Source organism: Lygodium microphyllum, chromosome 14 (genome assembly GCF_053477565.2).
Source record: "Lygodium microphyllum isolate KBCC chromosome 14, Lygodium_microphyllum_v1.1.10, whole genome shotgun sequence".
In the NCBI taxonomy this organism is placed as follows: Eukaryota; Viridiplantae; Streptophyta; class Polypodiopsida; order Schizaeales; family Lygodiaceae; genus Lygodium; species Lygodium microphyllum.
The window spans coordinates 118,612,301-118,633,330 of NC_141148.1; the positions used below are offsets into that span (position 1 = coordinate 118,612,301).

General features: G+C 42.1%; 1 protein-coding gene across 1 annotated transcript in view; it reads right to left on the minus strand.

Annotated features, from left to right (window-relative positions):
• The window catches only part of FUS6 (COP9 signalosome complex subunit 1), an 81,242-nt gene that overhangs the window by 20,297 nt on the left and 39,915 nt on the right, over positions 1–21,030 (minus strand). The window contains exons 3-4 of the mRNA XM_087693284.1: positions 17,290–17,406; positions 17,062–17,147 (exon numbers count right to left, since the gene is read on the minus strand). Of these exons, the coding sequence (XP_087549410.1) occupies positions 17,062–17,147; positions 17,290–17,406 (203 nt within the window). The remainder of the gene's footprint in view (positions 1–17,061; positions 17,148–17,289; positions 17,407–21,030) is intronic.

Genomic DNA, 21,030 nt, shown 5'->3' on the forward strand with positions numbered 1-21,030 from the left:
CGATAGGCCCATAAGGCTGCCATTAGCTTGTTATCCCAATCGTTGCGCGAAGTAGAGACTACCTTGGTCAAGACGTTTACCAGAATCTTATTTGTTGATTCCACCTGGCCGTTCACCTAAGGATAGTAGGGTGAGGATTTCCAATGGATGATCAGGAAGGTCGACAGGAGATGAGCGATCACCTCATTGATGAAGTGCGTGCCTTGATCACTGACAAGTTCAATGGGATAGCCAAATCGAGAGATTACTTGCTCCCATAAGAACTTAGCAATGGTTTGTGCGTCATTATTCCTGGTGGCTCGAGCTTCCCCCAACTTTGTAAGAACATCGGTGGCAACAATGATATACTTGGCTTGCGAATAATGAGCCATGGGACTGATAGGCCAATAAAGTCAATCCCCCATTTCTCGAATGGTTGTCTTGCAATGATGGGACTTAGCTCCATTTTGTCCTTGCGAACTGGCATCTTGGTTGTTGGCACTCGTCACAGTGTTTCACGAACTGTGTCGTATCTCGGAAAAGCGTGGGCCACCACAGTTGAGACTGCAGCACCTTGCGGACTATTGTATATCCACTAACGTATCCTCTTGCAATTCTGTTGTGCGCCTCAACTAGTACGTCGTGCATTTTATGCTCACACACGCATCTCCGCAGCAATCCGTCTTGCCCTAGCCGACAAAGTTGACCTACTATTAACTAATAGGGTTGGATTTTGAGAATGAGTTGCCTCTGTTGGGTCTTTTCTATGGGTCAATCACGTAGTCCGTGTTCAAGCAATTGAACTATATCGTCTGCCCAGTAAGGCGTCAAGTCGGTGTCAAGATTATGGGAGAGAAGAAAGGAGTCTCACTTTTAGCTTTCTTGCTTGCACAATGGGGGAATACACACACAGGTGGAGGCTGAAAACAGTTTTCCTCTTCTTAGTTGTGTACGCCAAAAAGAACTCAAGTACGTAGAAATAGAAGAACCCTATATATGGATCTCAAACCAAACTCAACTAACTAAGGTGGCATACTAACTGAGGCACGAACTAGAGTAGATAAGGATAGTTATCATCTAGCTATTATTCATGGGCGGTGTACCAACCGCATCTGCAAAACTGACAAGTCGGTGACATAAATGCACAATGGTCACCCTGGCATATCACGAGTGGAGCTCGATATCTCAATACTCCCCCTCAAGCTCAATCCCAATTCCTGCACACCAAGCAGGTCTCTAAACTTGCGCAGCTTCTCTGCGCCCAATGCCTTCGTGAATATATCAACTACATGATCCTCTGTGCTGACATAAACTAGATCAATAGGACCTAGTAAAACCTTCTCCCGCACATAGTGATAATGCACCTCAATGTGCTTTGTTCTAGCATGATAGACTGGGTTATTTGCCAAGTGTATACTACTCATGTTGTCACAATAAATGACAACTGGCCCATCTGTAGACTGATGCATATCATAAAGTAGCTTATACAACAATGCAGCCATTGCCGCGCCCCTGTACTCAACCTTTGTGCTCGACAAGGCAACTGTAGGTTGTTTCTTGCTGCTCCAAGTGACTGCAGCACTCCCAAAAGAGAACACATATCCACTGGTAGATCGTCTATCAGAAATACTACCAGCCCAATCAGCATCAGTGTATCCATACAACTGTATCTAAACCCCAGTCTCATAAAATAGTTCATACTGCAATGTGGACTTCACATACCTGAGTATGCGTCTAGCCACATCTAAAATGCAGTTTCCTTGGAACCTGCATAAACTGACTTACAAATCCAACAGCATAGCTCAAATCTGGCCTGGTAATAGTCATATAAATCAAACTTCCTACTGTGCGTCTGTACATAGTAGGGTCTTCCAGAAGCTCACTTGCAGCTGCCCTCAGCTTCACATTTTGCTCCAAAGGAACTGAAATAGGCTTACAACCTGTCATCCCATATTTGGACAGCATGTCCAATCCATACTGTCTCTGCAAGAGCCGTATTCCACTTGGTGATCCAATCACCTCAATGCCCAAGAAATAACGCAGCTCTCCCAAATCCTTCATCTCAAACTTCTGCTTCAATAGCATTTTCAGATGAAAAATATCTTCATCACTGTTACATGTCATAATGAAATCATCAATATAAATGACAAATAGTATAATACATTTCTCTGTTTTTCTCACATAAAGTGAGAAATCTGCCTTGGAAATCTGAAAGCCAATAGTGACAAGATACTGTCCTATCTTGTCAGACCATGCTCTAGATGCTTGCTTCAAGCCATACAAGGCTTTCTTCAACCTGCAAACAAACTCAGGATAAACAGCATGCACATAACCTGGTGGATGCTCCATATAGAGCTCTTCTTGCAAATCACCATGCAAAAAGGCATTCTTTATATCCATCTGATGTAAAGACTATCCCTTTGATGCATCCATAGCAATGACTGCTCTTACGGTTACCATCCTTGCAACCGGACTGAATGTTTCTTCATAATCAATGCCATATGTTTGTGCATACCCCTTGACTACTAATCTTGCCTTATATCTATTCACAGAACCATTTGCATTGTGTTTCACCTTATAAACCCACTTACAACCAATTGCATTCTTATCTTTAGGCAATGGTACCAATTCCCATGTAGCATTTGCTTCCAAGGCATCCATGGCTTTCTCCATTTTTCTTTTTCCATGGCTTGCTCAAAAGAAGTGGGTTCTGGTTCCTATATCACTTTGACCATATATGCATAGTGAATGGCTGTAAATCCATCATATTTCAGCCTATCCACAGGATACCTAGCTCTGGTAGACCTACGCAAAGTAGGTTCACTCCCAGGTGCTCTCAAATCATCCCTAGTTTTCCTTACTCCAGGTGTAACAATAGAAGGAATACCCAACTCATCATCAATGCTCTGTTCTGAGCCACTAAATTCACCATCCACATAAGAGTAACCTACATTCACATCAAACATGGGCTGATCTACCTTCTCTTTTTCTTTTCGTGATACCTGCATACGACTATCTGCATTGCTTTGAGAAGATTCTCATGATCTCAATCTGTCTGTCCATGGCGAAGAATGTGAACCACTGCTAGAGGACACTCTAAGTCCACTAATATCTTGTGACTGCTGATGTGAATTCTGTGCAACATTACCATTTTGTGCATCTACATTATCAATCACATTTACTGGTTTATACCAGCTACTCATCTCATCAAAAACAACATCTCTGCTCACTGTAAACTTACGAGTAGAAGGGTTATAGCATCTATACCCTTTCTGCTGCAAAGAGTAACCAATAAAGATGCACTTCTCAGCCTTTGGATCCAACTTGGATCTCAACTCATCTGGCACATGAACATAGGCAATGCAACCAAAAATTTTCAAATGAAAAATATATGATTTCCTACCAGTATACCTCTCCTCTGGAGTCATCCAATATATTGCTGCAGTGGGAGTCATGTTCATTATGTAAACTGCTGTAGCAACTGCCTCAGCCCAATAAAAATCTGACAGGTCTTTTTCATTGAGCATGGCATGAGATACCTCTCCAATATGCCTATTTTTCCTTTCTGCAATTCAATTTTGTTGTGAGATATGACTGCATGAATATTGCTGCTTTATACCATGCTCCTACAGGAACCTTGTAAACTCATTTGAGAGGTACTCTCCCCCTCCATCTGACCTTAGGCATTTTATTTGCATGTCTATTTCTTTTTTAACCATAGCTATAAGAGTTTTGAAATGCCAAAAAACTTCACTTTTCTTTTTCATAAAATACACCCAAACTTTTCTGCTATAGTCATCAATAAAAGTGACAAAATAATGACAACCTCCAAGAGATGCAGCTTTAGTAGTCCACACATCCGAGTGGATTAATTCCAATGGCTTCTTACTCTCTTGAACATGTCTAGAAAAAGGTTTCCTTGCCTGTTTTTCAAACTGACAGGCTTCACATACCTTATGCATTTCTGCAACCTTGAATTTAGGCATTGATTTAAGTCGTCGTACATTAACATGACCAATGCGTTTATGCCAGATATCAATATCTGCAACTACATCGGTCCCATGTGCAAACATTGTTGCACTCAATTCAAGCATGTCTGCATCCAACGTAAATATTCTGCCCATCTTCTTTCCTTTTGCTATCAAGCGATCTTTATTTTTCATATTCTCAACAAAGCATCCATGAGAATTAAATCTAACTTGCAAGCCCTGCTGAACCATTTGTAAATATTATGCCCTTTTTCTTTTCTTTTGCTATCAAGCGACCTTTATTTTTCAGATCCTCAACAAAGCATCCATGAGAATTAAATCTGACCTACAAGCCCTGCTCAACCATTTGACCAACAGAAACTAGGTTCTTGGTGATATTCAGGACATGAAATACATCCGACAGGTATTTCCTTTTTCCATCCTGCATAGACAAAGGAATTTTTCCAATCTGCACAATAAGATGTGCAGTATCATCACCAATCTCCACAAATCTTGGTTTTTCCATTTTCCTTGCATCCTGCATCTATTCTGCATGACCTGTCATGTAGTTTGATGCACCTGAGTCAACATACTACACATCGTTGCTTTCTTCTGCACTTGTCACAGAATTGGTCATGTGCTACACCATAAACAAATACTCGTTTCTGTCATCACCCTGTCTACTAGAAGATGCATAATTTCCTTGTTGCAATTTTCCATTTATAATGTCATTCTGCTTTTTATACCAGTCTTTAGCCATATAACCCATTTTACCACAGTAGTAGCATTCAACATTGCTGTTTGCATTTTGGTCTCTTTGTCATCTACCACGACCTCTTTGGCTCCCCCTGCCTCAAGAGTTACCACGTCCTCCTCCATAGGACTGGTTTTATCTTAAGTTTGCTGCATATTCTGATTTCTACCACCACGGCCTCCAGATCGACCTCCTCTACCTCTGCCTCTACCTCTTCCAGCATTTGAGTAGAAGACAGCTTCTTTTGAAGTTCCTCCTAAAGAAGATGCACCACAATTTCTTTGCTCCTCAGAAATTAGAAGAGCATTCAACTCCTCAAAATCAGGAAATCTTTCACGAACGGAAATGGATGTTCGGAACTATGCATAATCCTTTCTTAGACCATTCAAGGTCACACAAACTAAATCATCTTCCACTGGCGACCCAATGGAAGCAAGTGCATCTGCAATCTTCTTCACCTTCATGTGGTAGTCATTGATACTCATACTTTCTCTTTACACATTGTGCAACTCTTGCTTGAGCTGCATTTTCCTGGCTTGCGTATTTGTGCTATACATTTTTTACAAACTATACCATGCCTCCTTTGGCGTACTTGCATCTTGAATATGCACAATCATAGAGTCTGAAATGTTGATAGACAGCCAATACATAACTTTCCTGGCTCTCTCATGCTATGCTTTAAATGCCTACATTTGCTGTTGATTGGAAACATCAGGAAGAACTGATTCTTCTTCATTTCCTGCAACGAATTCCCAATATCCTTTTTCCATAAGAAAATTCATCATTCTAAACTTCCATGCTTGAAAGTTGTTCTTGTCAAGCTTTTCAGTGACAATCTGTGAAAGAGAATCAGACATCATTACAGAACACTGTAAAAAATTCTGTCACTGCAAAGAATATAGCTTCAGTCTCGCAAGGGCAAATCTGCAAAACTGACGAAAGTGGTATTTGACCACACAATCACTTCCTAGTGACGATTTTGCATCAACAAGCAACAAGGATGATTCTGTTGGGTATTTGACTCACGCCTCACTTACGCCTACGCTCATATGGGAGTGTCGGTGATCAGTAGGACACTGGGGCACTTTTTACTCTCGGTAGGAGAGGTTTTTTCCCCCAGACTTATGGTCTTATTGTCGTATATACTTATGTGCTTATGTTACACACATTTGGGCACTTAGTGTGTCGGGTGTGAACACCCCCTACAACCCTAAGATTTAAGGGTTGTACTTTGTGCTTTCTGATTACACTCATTCAGTCTATTCTTTTGAAGTGTCGTGCTTCAACTCTGTCTCTCACTCTCACACTGTCTACTGAATCCCAGCTGCACCTCAATCCTTCCTTCTCACATTTGGTATCAGAGCACAGCTCTAAACTCGGCTTCTGCATGCAGTGTACAAGTCTGCAGTCTGCAGCCCACGCCAGTTCTGCTATAAGCCGCCGGCGCACAGCTCCACGCAACCTGTCTCCAGCGCAACGTCAGTCTCGTCTAACAGAGTTAACGTCAGCTCCACCCGCCAGTCAGCTCGCATCAGCCTGCTCGTCCGCCAGCACACAGGGTCTGACGCTGCCTGTCGTCAAACTTCGTCAGACATCACGTCAGCAGAGCAGGCGCCGACCTCTGCCAGCGCGCTATTCGTTGCTGCAATCCACGTCAGCACTGCCGCCCGCCGGACGACCTGCCACACAACACACGACTGTCCTGCCCGTCGTTTGACACCTCCACGAGTCAACGCCTGCAGCTCGCTCATGCCGCCCATCTGATGAGTCCGAGTCAGCTCGCGACTGTCCTACGAGTCAACGCCTGCTCGCAACTTTCCACCCGCACGTCTGACCAACGACCTGCCACTCTGCTCGTGGCCTGCTCCACGTCAGGTACATTTTAAACAAAAAAATAATAATTTCAGCCCAGAACAAGGCTCTGAAAGAGGAGGTTCATACACGGCAAGCACAGCACAGGTGTGGGATAAATTTCATGCAAATTTCTGGACTGGATCATCAGAAATTTTGGGGCTTTTGTGTATTTTGTAGACAGTTGCATATGAACTGTTGGTACAGTCACAGAAAGACTGTTTTGACAGAAATTTTGGCAAAAATTTTAGGGATTTTGATATAACAATGTTGCAGTGCACTGTTTGCACCTTGGGAAGCGTGCATTAAAAGACAGTTTTCTGACAAAGTACGTCCTTACACATTAATTGCAGAAACGTGTTTGCTGCAATTTCTGAAAATTTACAGGTTTCCAGTTCATACTGCTTTGACATTGCTCATTTTGTCTTTGGAAATTTGTCATCATGGCAAATCACGGACGTGATGTCTTTACGTATGTATCCAAGGAAGACAGATTGGACGGAAACAACTATTCGCTTTGGTCATTCATGATGAAGAATGTATTAGTGGCCAAGAATTTATGGGATTATATCAATGGAGAAGAAACTCGACCGGGAGTTGTAGCTCCCGTTACTCCTCCTCCCCATGGCGCACGTGGACAACGGGGACCTCAGCCCGCTCCACCTCAGCCACTTCCTCCAAGAACTGCAGCTCAAAAAGCTTGGGGTACACATGATGCACAGGCCTTGTCGACGATTGCTCTAGCAGTTCAGCGGTCCATCATACCTCATATCTGTTCGGCATCTTCTTCACGAGATGCATTGTTGACTTTGGAGCATATGTTTGCACGAAAGAATAAGACTCGGCTCTCTTTCTTGAAGAAAGAGTTGGAAACTCTGAAGATGCATGAAGGTGATTCTATGCAGGATCACTTAAATCAGATTCAGGACTTGAGGGAGCAGCTCATGAATGTATATGAGTTTTTTTCGAATGCACAGTTGATATCCACCACCTTGAATTCCTTACCTCCTTCGTACTTGTCTTTTCATACTGCATTGAACCTCACCATGAGGATTGCTGAGCACCCACTCACTTTTATTCAGCTGGTTAGTTTGCTTCTAGAGAATGAGCAAACACGGAAAAATAGTGGTATGGATGCTATAGTCTCTGAGCAGGCTTTTGTGGCAAGACAGAAAGGCAAAAACAGCAAGGTGAAAAATGCTCCACAGAGTTCTGGCACTTCGGGCACATCGCAGAATCAAACACAAGGGGGGACGCAAGCAAAAAAAGGAAAATGTCATTATTGTAAGAAGCGCGGCCACTATATCACTGAGTGCAGGAAGCGCATTGCCAAAGAGAAAGAGTAAGGAATGTCTGTTTCCACTACTCCTTCCACTGCTAGTGAGTCCGCGTCCTTTGTTGTGAACAGGGACTATTGTTTTTACACTTGCAGTTATGACATCTCTTGGGCCGATAGAGCACTTAGCTCTATAGAGGATGCTGACACTTGGTTCTTTGACAGTGGTGCTTCTAGACATATTACATCTCGCAGAGATTTGTTTGCTTCAGTTAGTACACCTCCCGTTGGTAAATCAGTACAATGTGCCAATAATGCATCATACCCTATTCGTCGTATTGGGGAGATTCGGCTCACAGCCATTGATGGCTCTATTCTCCGCCTGCAGGATGCTTTGTTTGTGCCTGGAATCAAGAAGAATTTGCTTTCTATTTTTTCTTTGGCACATTGTGGTTTGCAAGTCACCTTTGATGATGACCATTGCATGGTTAGAGAAAAAGAATGCATGACTTTGGTCTTGACAGGATCTTTGTGTCATGGTTTATATGAGTTGGATGCTCTTTCAGTAGATCAGTCAACATACTTGACATCCACTCTTACTCTTGCTATGATACAGGCGGAGTTATGGCATGCTCGTTTGGGGCATGTAAACTTTGGCAGCTTGATGCTTTTACAACGTACTCAAATGCTGGATGGCTTACCTCTCTTGGAGAGACCTCCTGAGCACTAATGCAAGGGATGCATTTTGGGGAAAATGCATCGGTTCTCATTTCCTCGTGATGTTGCTTTCAGAGCAACAACCAGATTGCAGTTGGTGCATTCAGATGTTTGTGGGCCTATGCAGACCATGTCATTGGACGGTTGTTATTATTTTGTGACATTCATTGATGACTTTACACGTTTTTGCTGGGTCTACTGCTTGAAAAAAAAGTCAGAAGTCTGATGCATTTTTGGCTTTCAATGCACTTGTTGAAAACCAATCAAGATGCAAGATTAAGACTCTCCGTTCGGACCGAGGGGGGGAATACATGTCCTCTATGCTAAATTCTTTTTTGCAACAGAAGGGCATAGTCCATCAATATACTACAGCTTATACTCCACAGCAGAATGGGGTAGCAAAGAGGAAGAATCGGTCACTCATGGAGATGGCCAGATGTATGCTGAAGGCAAAGAGCTTGCCTTATAGTTTTTGGATGGAAGCAGTCATGTGTACTTGCCATATTTTGAACAGATGCCCTACCAAAGCCTTGAAGACCATCGCACCTTTTGAGGCTTGGAACAGCCGTAAACCTTCTGTTGGTCACTTTCGTACCTTTGGGTGTCTTGCCTATGCCCATACTCCACAGGTACTTAGAAAAAAATTGGACAACAAGGCTGTTAAGAGCATTTTTATGGGATATAGCAATGAGAGCAAACGCTACAGACTCTATGATCCCGTCACAAAGAAGGTTTTTGTCAGCAGGGATGTTGTTTTTGATGAAAAATCAGAATTATCCTTGGCTGGTTTGGACACATATCAAGCTGCCCGTGATGTTTTTGAAGGGCTGCTGCCCATTACTTTTGGTGATTCAGCTGGAGGTTCAGAAAATGAACCTAATGTTCAGCCAGCTGCTCCTATGGAAAGTGCAGAAATTCAGCCATTGGCTGATCGGAATATTCAGCATCATGCTGAAACTGAAATTCAGCAAAAGCTTGCACACAGTCAGGATGCTAGACAGCTACCTAGATGGTATTTGCAGACTATGCAAGATAGTCCTTTGGATGCATCCATGGCCGGTCGTACTAGAAGGCAAACTCGTTTGCATGATTCGACACATACCATGGAGTTTATTATGGCAGCAAGTACTTTTGATAATGAAGAGCCTGAATGTTATGAGGATGCACAACACAATGTGCATTGGATGGCAGCTATGCAAGCTGAATTAGATTCTATTACTAAGAATCAAACTTGGGATTTGGTGTCCTTGCCATTTGGAAAGAAAGCCATTGGAACGAAATGGATCTACAAACTGAAAAGAAAAGCAGATAGATCCATTGATAAATACAAGGCACGGCTGGTAGCTAAAGGCTACGCACAGAAAAAGGGCATTGATTATGAGGAGACATTTGCTCCTACTTCCCGTATGACGACCATTAGGTCTATGATTGCTTTGGCTGCACATTATGGTTGGACAGTGCATCAGCTAGATATCAAGACTGCATTTTTACATGGGGAACTTCACGAGGAAGTTTATGTACAGCAGCCCATTGGTTTTGTAGTTCAAGGCTCAGAACATTTGGTATGCAAGCTTAAAAAGGCACTATATGGTCTGAAACAAGCTCCTAGAGCTTGGTATGCAAAAATAGATGCTTTCTTGCTTGGTCAGGGATTTCTAAACAGCTCATCTGAGTCTACCCTTTACGTATGTAAAGAAGGGGGATCTATGCTGATTATATGTCTTTATGTTGATGACCTTTTGCTCACTGGAACACATGCTGATCAGATTTCAGCATTCAAACAAAATTTGCAGCAAACTTTTGACATGTCTGACTTGGGAGTTTTGCATTACTACTTGGGCATCCAGTTCATACATAATGCTCGAGGTATTGGGCTATCACAGTCAAGGTATATTGGGCAGCTTCTTGAGAAGTTTGGCTTACAGGATTGCAAGCCAGTTTGTACTCCCATGGAACCTGGACTGAAACTGTCATTACATGATGACAGTGATTTGTTTGATATACATACATATGCTCCTGCAGTTGGATGTCTTATCTATCTATGCAATACTAGGCCGGACATACAGTTTGCAGTTTCAACTTTGAGCAGGTATATGCATCAGCCACGTATGTCACATTGGCAAGCTGTCAAGCGTGTTTTTCGCTACTTGCAAGGTACTCGTTCTCTTGGGTTGCTTTATGCCAAAGGGGGACCACTACAGTTACATGCTTACAGTGATTCTGATTGGGCTGGTGATTATGATACACGTCACTCCACTAGTGGCAATTGTTTCTTTCTTGGCTTTTCTTGCATTTCTTGGCCTAGCAAGAAACAATCCACTGTTGCCACATCGTCATGTGAAGCTGAATACAAGGCAGCTTTCATTACCACAATTGAATGCGTATGGCTTAGACGCTTGCTAGCTGATTTGGATATATATGTTACTGAGCCTACTCCTTTGTTCGCTAACAGTCAAAGTGCCATTGCAGTGGCCCGGAACCCAGTGTTTCATGCTCGCACGAAACACATTGAGATTCATTATCGCTTTGTCAGAGAGAGGCTACATGCAGGTGATATCAGCCTTGTCTATTGTCCTACCACCAATAATGTGGCAAACATCTTCACCAAAGCTCTTTCTCGTGACAAATTTGAAGCATTTCACGATGCTTTAAATTTGATATCCTTTGGTGGCGGATGATCCTTGTACTCTTGATCACTCTTCACTCCAGGGGGGTTTCTTGGGTATTTGACTCACGCCTCACTTACGCCTACGCTCATATGGGAGTGTCGGTGATCAGTAGGACACTGGGGCCCTTTTTACTCTCGGTAGGAGAGGTTTTTTCCCCCAGACTTATGGTCTTATTGTCGTATGTACTTATGTGCTTATGTTACACACATTTGGGCACTTAGTGTGTATCGGGTGTGAACACCCCCTACAACCCTAAGGTTTAAGGGTTGTACTTTGTACTTTCTGGTTACACTCATTCAGTCTATTCTTTTGGGGTGTCGTGCTTCAACTCTGTCTCTCACTCTCACACTGTCTACTGAATCCCGGCTGCACCTCGATCCTTCTTTCTCACAGATTCTGTAACTCCCAATGTCTCTGCGTACAAGCATACGATGCAATTTCTATAGTAACTTTTCACCGACCTGTAGAACAATGGTCGCACAGCATAAAATAGGGCCTTTTCCTGAGTGCGTGCAAAAAACTTCCGCCTCCAAAACAGACCCTGAAATGGCCTCAAATCAAAAAAACAGAGCAACCTAGGGCTAAAGCCCTATCCCGCAACATATACTGTCCTCTTGCTACACAGCGAAGGGCGTCTCAATCTGAGACAATGCACTCTTGCACTTTCCGGCTGTGCTACCTGCAGAGACTTGCTCCCAAAACAGAAAAATGAAAGCAACACTGGTCCTCTTACCAGAACACCGCAAACTTGGCTTGCTTTCTTAAGCTCCTTACCACGAACAAGGCTATAATACCATGTCAAGATTATGGGAGAGAATGAAGGAGTCTCACTTGTAGCTTTCTTGCTTGCACAATGGGGGAATACACACACAAGTGGAGGCTGAAAACAGTTTTCCTCTTCTTAGTTGTATACGCCAAAAAGAACTCAAGTACATAGAAATAGAAGAACCCTATATATGGGTCTCAAACCAAACTCAACTAACTAAGGTGGCATACTAACTGAGCCACGAACTAGAGTAGATAAGGATAGTTGTCATCTAGCTATTATTCATGGGCAGTGTACCAACCGCATCTGCAACTGACAAGTCGGTGACATAAATACACAACAATCACCCTGGCATATCATGAGTGGAGCGATCGGCTCTAATCTCTCATTCAGTTATGGAATAATTCATTCCTGTATCTATGAGTTGTCTACTAGCAAAGCTCACTGGATAGTCTAGATTGTGGTCACCAAGCTAGCACAACACAACTTCTACTACAAATTTCGAAGCGTCAATATGAACATAAAAGGCTATGTTCCAATATAGGGCTCTTAAGATTGATGCAATGGTTAGAGCCTTCTTCAATTCCTCGTATGCGTCCTTGCATTTCTCGGTCCATTTGAATATTATCAGTAGCTTGTATAGGGGGTCTAGCAATCAATAAATAGTTTAGTACAAACCGTTGATAGTACCCTGTATGGTCTAGGAAGCACTAAACTCCCTTGAAATCGATTGGGGGTGGAAGATCGACAATAACCCTGACTTTCGAGAAGTCAATGGCAATGCCATTCTTGGACACCACGTGCCCTAGGATGCATCCGTGTTTTACCCAGAACTGGCACTTTAAGAAGTTCAACAAGAGACGATATAGTCTACATCATTCAAAGACTGCTCGGAGTTTATCTAAGTGTCCCCTCCAAGTGGAGTAAACACATAAGTCAACAAAGATCTCTAACTCTTTTCGAAGCATGTCCTTGAATATTTCACACATGAGCCTCTGAAAAGTAGTAGGTGCATTAGCCAACCCCAAGGGTATAACTACGTAGACGAAGACACCCCACTCAGTGACAAAGGCGGTCTTGTATCTATCGTCAAGGTGCACTTGAACCTAATTGTATCCTGAGAACCCATCCAAAAAACTGTAGCCCTCTTTGTCTGCTACTCTCTCGAGCATGTGCTCAATGTATGGCAATGGATGATTATCGCTCTTGGTAGCAGCATTTACCTTCTTATAGTTGACACGCACTCTGATCTTTCCATTCTTCTTCAATATAATCACTATGGGTAAGACCCAACCCGTGTGCTCAATCTCGTAAATGAATCCTACCCTTAGCAACTTATTAATTTCTTCCTTGACAGCGTGAGCATGCTTGGGATTCATAGGATACGGTCATTGCTTGACCGGCATTGCGTCGAGGGTCATGGGGATATTATGATTTATGACACTCGTATCTACCCATTTTAACTTATCGAAGGACCAAGCAAAGACGTCCATATACTCTCACAAGAGAGCAATGAGACTTACTTTCTCTTTCTCCGTGAAGTCATCGGCAATAAAGACACGTCAAGGTGTCTCCCTTTCCTTATATTGTGAGAAGAGCACAACTAAGAGAGATGGGAGTCGAGCAAGAGTGAGTGTGAGAGTGTGACGGCTAAAGAGTGACCAAAGTGAAAGTACGAATCGATAAGAGTGTACCAACAAAAATGTACTAGGGCACAAAAAATAAAATGTATTTATACTTAGGGCACGTAAAGGGTGCATTCACATGTACAATGTACGTGTACTGTACACGGGGGTTTAAATCGGGCCTTTATTTCAAAAACCTCCCACTTAAAGATCTAATGTGAACCTCTAGCTAACCAACTCCCACTAGTCGTATGCAATGCTCGTGTTGACCTCTGCTTAGACTTTTAGTGAGAACATCTGCAAGGTTGTCTTGTGTTTTAATCTAGATCATGTGAGTTGACCATCTTCCAGAATCTGTCTGATGAAATGATATCACACATCTATATGCTTTGTGCATGAATGATACATGGCATTCTTAGCCAGATATACAACACTCTGGCTATCACATCCCAAAACTGCAATATCCATAGACATGTCGAGATCTTCTGCAAGTCTGCTCAACCATATAGCTTCCTTAGAAGCTTCAATAGCTGATACGTATTCAGCTTCAATAGTACTCAGTGCAACAATGTTTTGCAACCTAGAACACCAAGAAACAGCTCCACCAGCAACTGTGAAGGCATACCCGCTCGTGGACCTATGAGTGTCCAAGTCACCTGCCATGTCTACATCATAATAACCCTGCAAACTAAGCATACCCTGCCCATAGCAAATACTTTTTCCTTGTGTATCCTTAAGGTATCGAAGAATACACTTGACAGCCTCCCAATGTGCTTTGCCACGATTTGACATAAACCTGCTAACAACTCCCATTGCATGAGCAATGTCTGGACGAGTAGCAACCATAGCATGCATAAGAGAGCCACAAGCTGATGCATAAGGAACCCCCTTCATAGAATTTGCTTCCGCGTCATCTTTCGGACTGTTAGCTTTGCTAAGCTTGAGATAAGGAGATAAAGGTACTCCAAAAGGCTTAGCTTCAACCATATTAAATCTGTCCAGTACCTATCCAATGTACTTTTCTTGAGATAAAAACCGCAATTTCTACATTCTATCTCTACGAATCCTCACGCCCAAAATATGCACTGCATTCCCTAAATCTTTCATGGAGAAAGTTGATTTCAACTGGTTTTTGAGAGCATCCAAGCTAGTCTTCCTTTTCCCAACTAGTAACATATCATCCACATGCAAAACAAGTATGATGGGACTGCCACCTATATCCTTTTTCATGTACAAGCAATGATCTGCATGGCTGCGTGTAAACTCATGAGATAGCATGAAGGTGTCAAACTTTTTGTACCACTGCCGTGGTGCTTGCTTCAACCCAAATAGGCTACATTTTAGTTTACACACCATTTGCTCTTTGCCAGGAACTACAAAGCCCTCGGGCTGTTTCATGTAGATTTCCTCATCAATGTCACCATGCAAGAAAGTTGTTTTTACATCCATTTGATATAGCTCCAAGTCTAAAACAGCAGTGGATCATCAATTTCAGCCTGTGGTACAGCACCATCGGACTCTTTTTTTGAAGTAAAAGGTGGCTGCAAACTCTGAAATTTCACCTTTTTCATATCTTCATTAGAGGCTAAAGTATCTTTCAGCAATTTTGCCTCATTAAACACAACATTACGGCTACGAATAATTTTCTTGGACTGAGGTAACCACACTCTGTAGCCAAATTCACCCTCGTCACCATAGCTCATGAAAAAGCCTTTGGTGGATTTTGGGTCAAGTTTGTTCCTCAGCTCATCCCTAACATTCACAAAAGCATCAGAGCCAAATATGCGTAAATGGTCATATGAGGCCGATTTGCTAGACCAAACCTCCTCAAGGATGCCATTATTTAAGGACCTGTTTGGAGAGCGGTTGCAAATGTGAACCGCGGTTTTGAGTGCCTCACCTCAAAATTCATGAGGGAGATTAGCAGTGGACAACATGCACCACACTTTCACATAAAGTCCTATTATATGTTTCAGCCACCCCATTAGAAGAAGGGCTGTAAGGGGTTGTAAGCTCCCTCTTAATACCATGCAAGTTACAAAAGCACTTGAATTCAATCGATGTGACCTCACTCCCATTGTCAGTTCTCAAGCATTTCAGCTTTCTACCTATCTAAGTGGTCACAAATGCATGAAAAGTTTTAAAAACAACAAACACTTCACTTTTCTTTTTCAGCAAGTACACCCAAATCTTCTTGGAACAGTCATCAATAAAGGAGATAAAATATGCAGCACCACCCAACAATTTCACGAGCATACTACATACATCAGAATACAGCAGACTGGTCCCCCTTCCTACCACTCCGCAACCCCTTCCTAACACTCCACACCCACCCTCACCTCCATCTCCACCAACTGCTCCCTCACCTGCCAGCACCCACCTCCCAACCCCCAAACAAAAAAAAAAAATCTCAGCTTGCACCCACAGGCAGTGATGAACCCCACCACCCCAAATCCTCCCCTCAACATGGCGCTTCCCACCAGTGCTAGCATTGCTGTCCCGACAACAAGCCATACCTTCCACAACACGCCCGGTTCTTGCGACATGATTTCTATCGTCAATGCCCCTGGTTGTACATCACAGGTTACACGGAGTTCCCACTCTTTGTAATATGCAAGAATTTCAAATAGGTCAATAGCTCCAGCTAGACTGTTGGGGATATGTACTTCTTTGTAAAACCCTTACGAGTAATATAATTCGCCACATCCTTTTTTTTTCCGGGGGGCGGGGGGGTGGGTTATTGGGCAACCATAAACCATGCCCCCTGATGCCTAGCCCAAATTTTGAAAGATGTCTGATCTTGGGGAGATTCATCCCTCTGTTTGAGAAAATACCCAAAATTACAGCATACAGCATGAAGCATGATTATGCAAAACAGAAAACATTAAGGCAGTTGGTAAAATATGTGTCTCATCTTGGGGAGATTCATCCCTCTGTTTAAGAAAATACCCAAAATTATAGCATATAGCATGAAGCATGATTATGCAAAACAGAAAGCATTAAGGCAGTTGGTAAAATACGTGTCTTCTCAGAAGCAAAGACCCAAATTTCTAGCTAGAAGTAATACCTGCATGGGGCACCTGTTCAAAAGATGCCTGAACATCAGATGATACTCCCTAACATTCTTAAACACATAAAGCTGATATAGTGTAGAGTTGCGGAAATTATCAAAGATGGATGCACTGGTATTTGAACAAGCACAACTTCCAACGTTTGATAGCAAGGGCAGCACATGTTTCAATATCTTGGTTCTCAAGCCCAAGATACATGCTAATGCCTGCCTCTAGGAATGCATGGTGAGTCGTGACACGCATCCCAAGTACTTTGAAAATAAAAGCAGATAGCTTGAAGTTTAAAGACATAAAGAAGCCTCAGTTCGTAAGTACAAAAATTTCAACTGGACAAATAGCAGACTAGTGCAGGCAATAAAGGTACCCACAAGCACACTCATTTTACCTTGCATAGAAGTCATGAATCAACTCTCGTACTTCGGGCACCAACTCCAGAAAATTATGAAAGTTGTTGTTATCGATTACTTTGTTCTGCATGAATGTGAATACTCATATTTAAAAATTCTGACTTCATACTATTACGTCTTCATACTACCACAAGAACGAATAAACTTGTCTATTCAATATGGTAAAAGCCAAGATAAAGGCAAGGAGAAAACAGCAGAGTACAGACCTTCAGCTCTGCTCTGTCAAAAGAAGCCAGGGCACAAAGACCACCATATGTCGCCACATCTTGAGGGGCAATTACCTCAGTATGTGTGTTTCCAAGCTCAAAGTTTGTGTCAACAAACTGCACACATCCAATAAGTAGCTTCTCCAGCATTAATTTTTCCTTTCAAAATGTACAAATCTGTTGCCCAAAAAAAAATTAAACATTCTTTGGAAGGACTGCAACAAGACATGACACCAAGGGTCACAAAGTCACTCCTCAAAAGCTGCAACACCAATCCATTCATAATGTTTACTTAGGCAATATTTAAATTGGACACTCAAGCATTCTGCTGGGCATGTACACTTCTGAAACTTTCCGGAGTTCCAGACTTCATTTGTGGACCAGTTTGAGGAGACCCATATGCTAGGGAGCTTTCAATGATATGCCCATCTGGCCTTTACACCAAACGGCATGATAATATGGCTGTAGAACAAAAGTGCTATAATTAACATAGATTCAAGTAAATTGTATGAGTCCTCACTAAAGAGGCATGTCAAGTTCTTGCAACCCAATTCCAGGGAAACTGTACAAGATGAATGACCAAAAGGAAGTTTTACGCTTTGAACCTTAGAAACTCTTCAAGTTCCACTTTCAGTCTAAGAGTAAAATTGAAGATGTCACAATAATCTCTTGGCATATTTATAGGAAAATATTATATTTCACTTAACTCTAAGAGCAAAATTTAATATTTCACAATAGTTTCTAAACTAACATTATTATACTCTTAAGAAAATTGAATTGCAATAATTTTCAAGAATATACTATTATGAATTATTACATCATACTTTCATAGTAAAATATTAAAATTCACTATCACTTTTAAGAGCAAAAGAATTTTAATATTTTACGATGAATTTTACTTTCGAATTGAAAATAATTATTTATTTCCACAACTAAACTAGTTCATTCATCCAAATTAAGGCCTAGACCATAGTTATTTCATATGTTGATTATACGGCATACACTAACAAGTTTGGAAGTATGAAATAAGTATAGTTCAGTCCCCCTATGAGATTCTACACATATGGTATTTCATATGTGACCTTAGAATTCATGGGAATATCACAAATAAGTTTAAAAAACATGTTTTAAAAATCATTATTGACAATTTGACAAGAGCTAAGACTTGCTTGGACCTAAATCACAACTCCTTAACCATTATAGAGTAGCAATCTTGTAAGCTCCCAAAAACAATGGCTACAGCCTACATGTGTAATCTCAAAAGAGGGAAAATGTAAGCCCACAAAAGAACACTAGCCCACTCGAACATGCATGAGCTCACTTGTGACTTGATAAATCCGCTAATGCCATCTCTCAAATTATGGGTGATTTGGTACAATACAAAATGCAATGATAATGACTCATCATAGTACATACAACAATGACACTCACAAATAGAACCATGGATACCCAAGCAATGGGTGCACAAGCCACCACCAAGGTGCCCCAAAGAGAACTTGATTTCCATGTCAATCATACCAACTCCCAAAAACACAAAGTAGTCATAGCAACTCTCTGTCTATTAACAATGTCTCTGTAAGAGCATACATAACCATGGATTCCCCACCTTCACCCAAACCGCCATGATGCACACCTTTTACTAGAAGCCAAGTCCACTCTTTGTATTGAATAGGTCTACATGCACTTGGATGTCAATCGCGGTGTCGTACTGCTGCGTATCCGAGGTGTGGAATCCACCAAAAAGTTGTGTGTGAGACATTTGTTACTTTGTACATACTTAGTCGTCGTGTTTGCATTTTGTTCTGCGTGGGCAGTATAGGGAGAGAGAGCTCTCCATTTGTATGATAAAATGCGGCGGTCAGGTTTGAGAATTGGCAAATATTCCTATGTTGCTGCACTAAAAGCATGTGCCTCGACATCAAACATTGATCGGGGAAGGCTCATCCATAAGCAGATCATGGAGAGTGGGATACAATCAGATATTATGTTGGGGAATACACTTGTTGCTATGTATTCAAAGTGTGGGAATTTTGAAGAGGCAAGGAAAGTCTTTGATAATATGCCTCATCGTGATGTGGTCTCCTGGGGTGCATTGATCACGTGACATGCACAACATGGAGAAGGCTTTCTAGCTCTTGAGTATTTTGAGCAAATGCAGCTTGATGGCATAAAGCCAAATAAAGTGATCTTTGTAAGCATGTTGAGGGCTTGTGCTACTGTAGGAGCTATAGAACAAGGCAAATTGATCCAAAAGCAGATAATAAAAGGTGGGTGCTAGTTAGATGTTTTTGTATCGACTGCCTTGGTGGATATGTATGCCAAATGTGGCCTGTTTGCAGAAGCACTAGAAGATCGATTACCATCTACCTTGGATCTTGCAATGGAGGTTCCTGAAGTTGAAAAGCTAAGGGCTGCAATAGAGGTCATTAATGAAGAGCATCTTATGGGACTTGAAGACCTTGATATGCAGAAGGATGTGTCTGTAACAATGGATATGGATGATGGATTTCAAAGTGTTACCAAGGAGAAGATTGGACCTAGCCATCCCATCCTTGATGAGACTCTTGTTCTAAGAGAAGAGTCAACTCCTTTCGGGCCTTAAATATCTTCACCAGTCATTCAAACTCCTAAAGTTGCTTTTGAGGACACTGACATTTTGGGATACATAATGCTGGCATGTTATAATCTGACCGGAACCTTACAGAGAGAATATTTCCAATTGGTCTAAAAAAGATTCTGGTATGCACTGCAACATTAGCGTGGGAGAAGCCGCTTTTCTGGTCAGGGAGAGGAGCTTTACCGGCCTGGGGAAGAAAAAGCAAGGAACGGCAAAACAGGGGGAGGGAATGAACCATTGCATTACTGTGTTGGCTTTGAAGGGCAGCGCGTGGACAAGCAACAAGATGTGATCCGACGAATTTACTTTGTGCTATCTAGCAGAGCAGAACACCTTTGCAATTGTGTGGATGCCGACGACATCTGTACACAGAGAGAGAGAGAGAGAGAGAGAGAGAGAGAAAGAGAGAGTAGCTCATATAGGATTGCCAATTGAGCCAAAGCAAGTGCAGGATTTTTACAGATCGATCTCCGAATGAAGTTTGAAGAAGGGAAAACATGGGGAAAGCTGGGACCCAATTACCTTATGCTACCTGTGAATGTGCCAAAGTGGCACACCATAACAATAATATGAATTCCTTCCGGCCTCTATTTTGCTTTTCTCTGGTCGTGGCTGAAGTTGGGGAGAGCAGTGTCATTGAAACTGGGGGCACCACTATGACAAGGCAAAGTAGTCAAGTTTCTGATTCACGAAAGAAGAAGGATGATTTTGTTTTGGTAAGAAGAAGAAGAAGACATTTCAGATGATAGCTTGATCCAGAGGCTGGCGGCAACACCTAAGTATTCTATTCTGGTGAAGAAGAAGTGCAAGAAGATAATTCAGTAGATACGCATCAACAACACTTACCTTGATGTAGAGGCCAGGGGAACCGTAGACAATTTGGCAGCTTAAGCTTTCCCCAACCCTTCAATCATAAACTGTAAGTCCATGATTATGCCAATCAGGGCCTCCATTGACACAGTGCTCAATCGTTGATACAAATCAGAGAAGTTTGAGCTGGTATTGTGCACCATGCACAGGTTTTTTGCAGTTAAACCTTCACCCCGTTGTGATACATCAGATTGAGATTCTGGACGTGGCATGCCCAAAAACAGCATAACTGATGTCCTGTGGTGACAACCTTT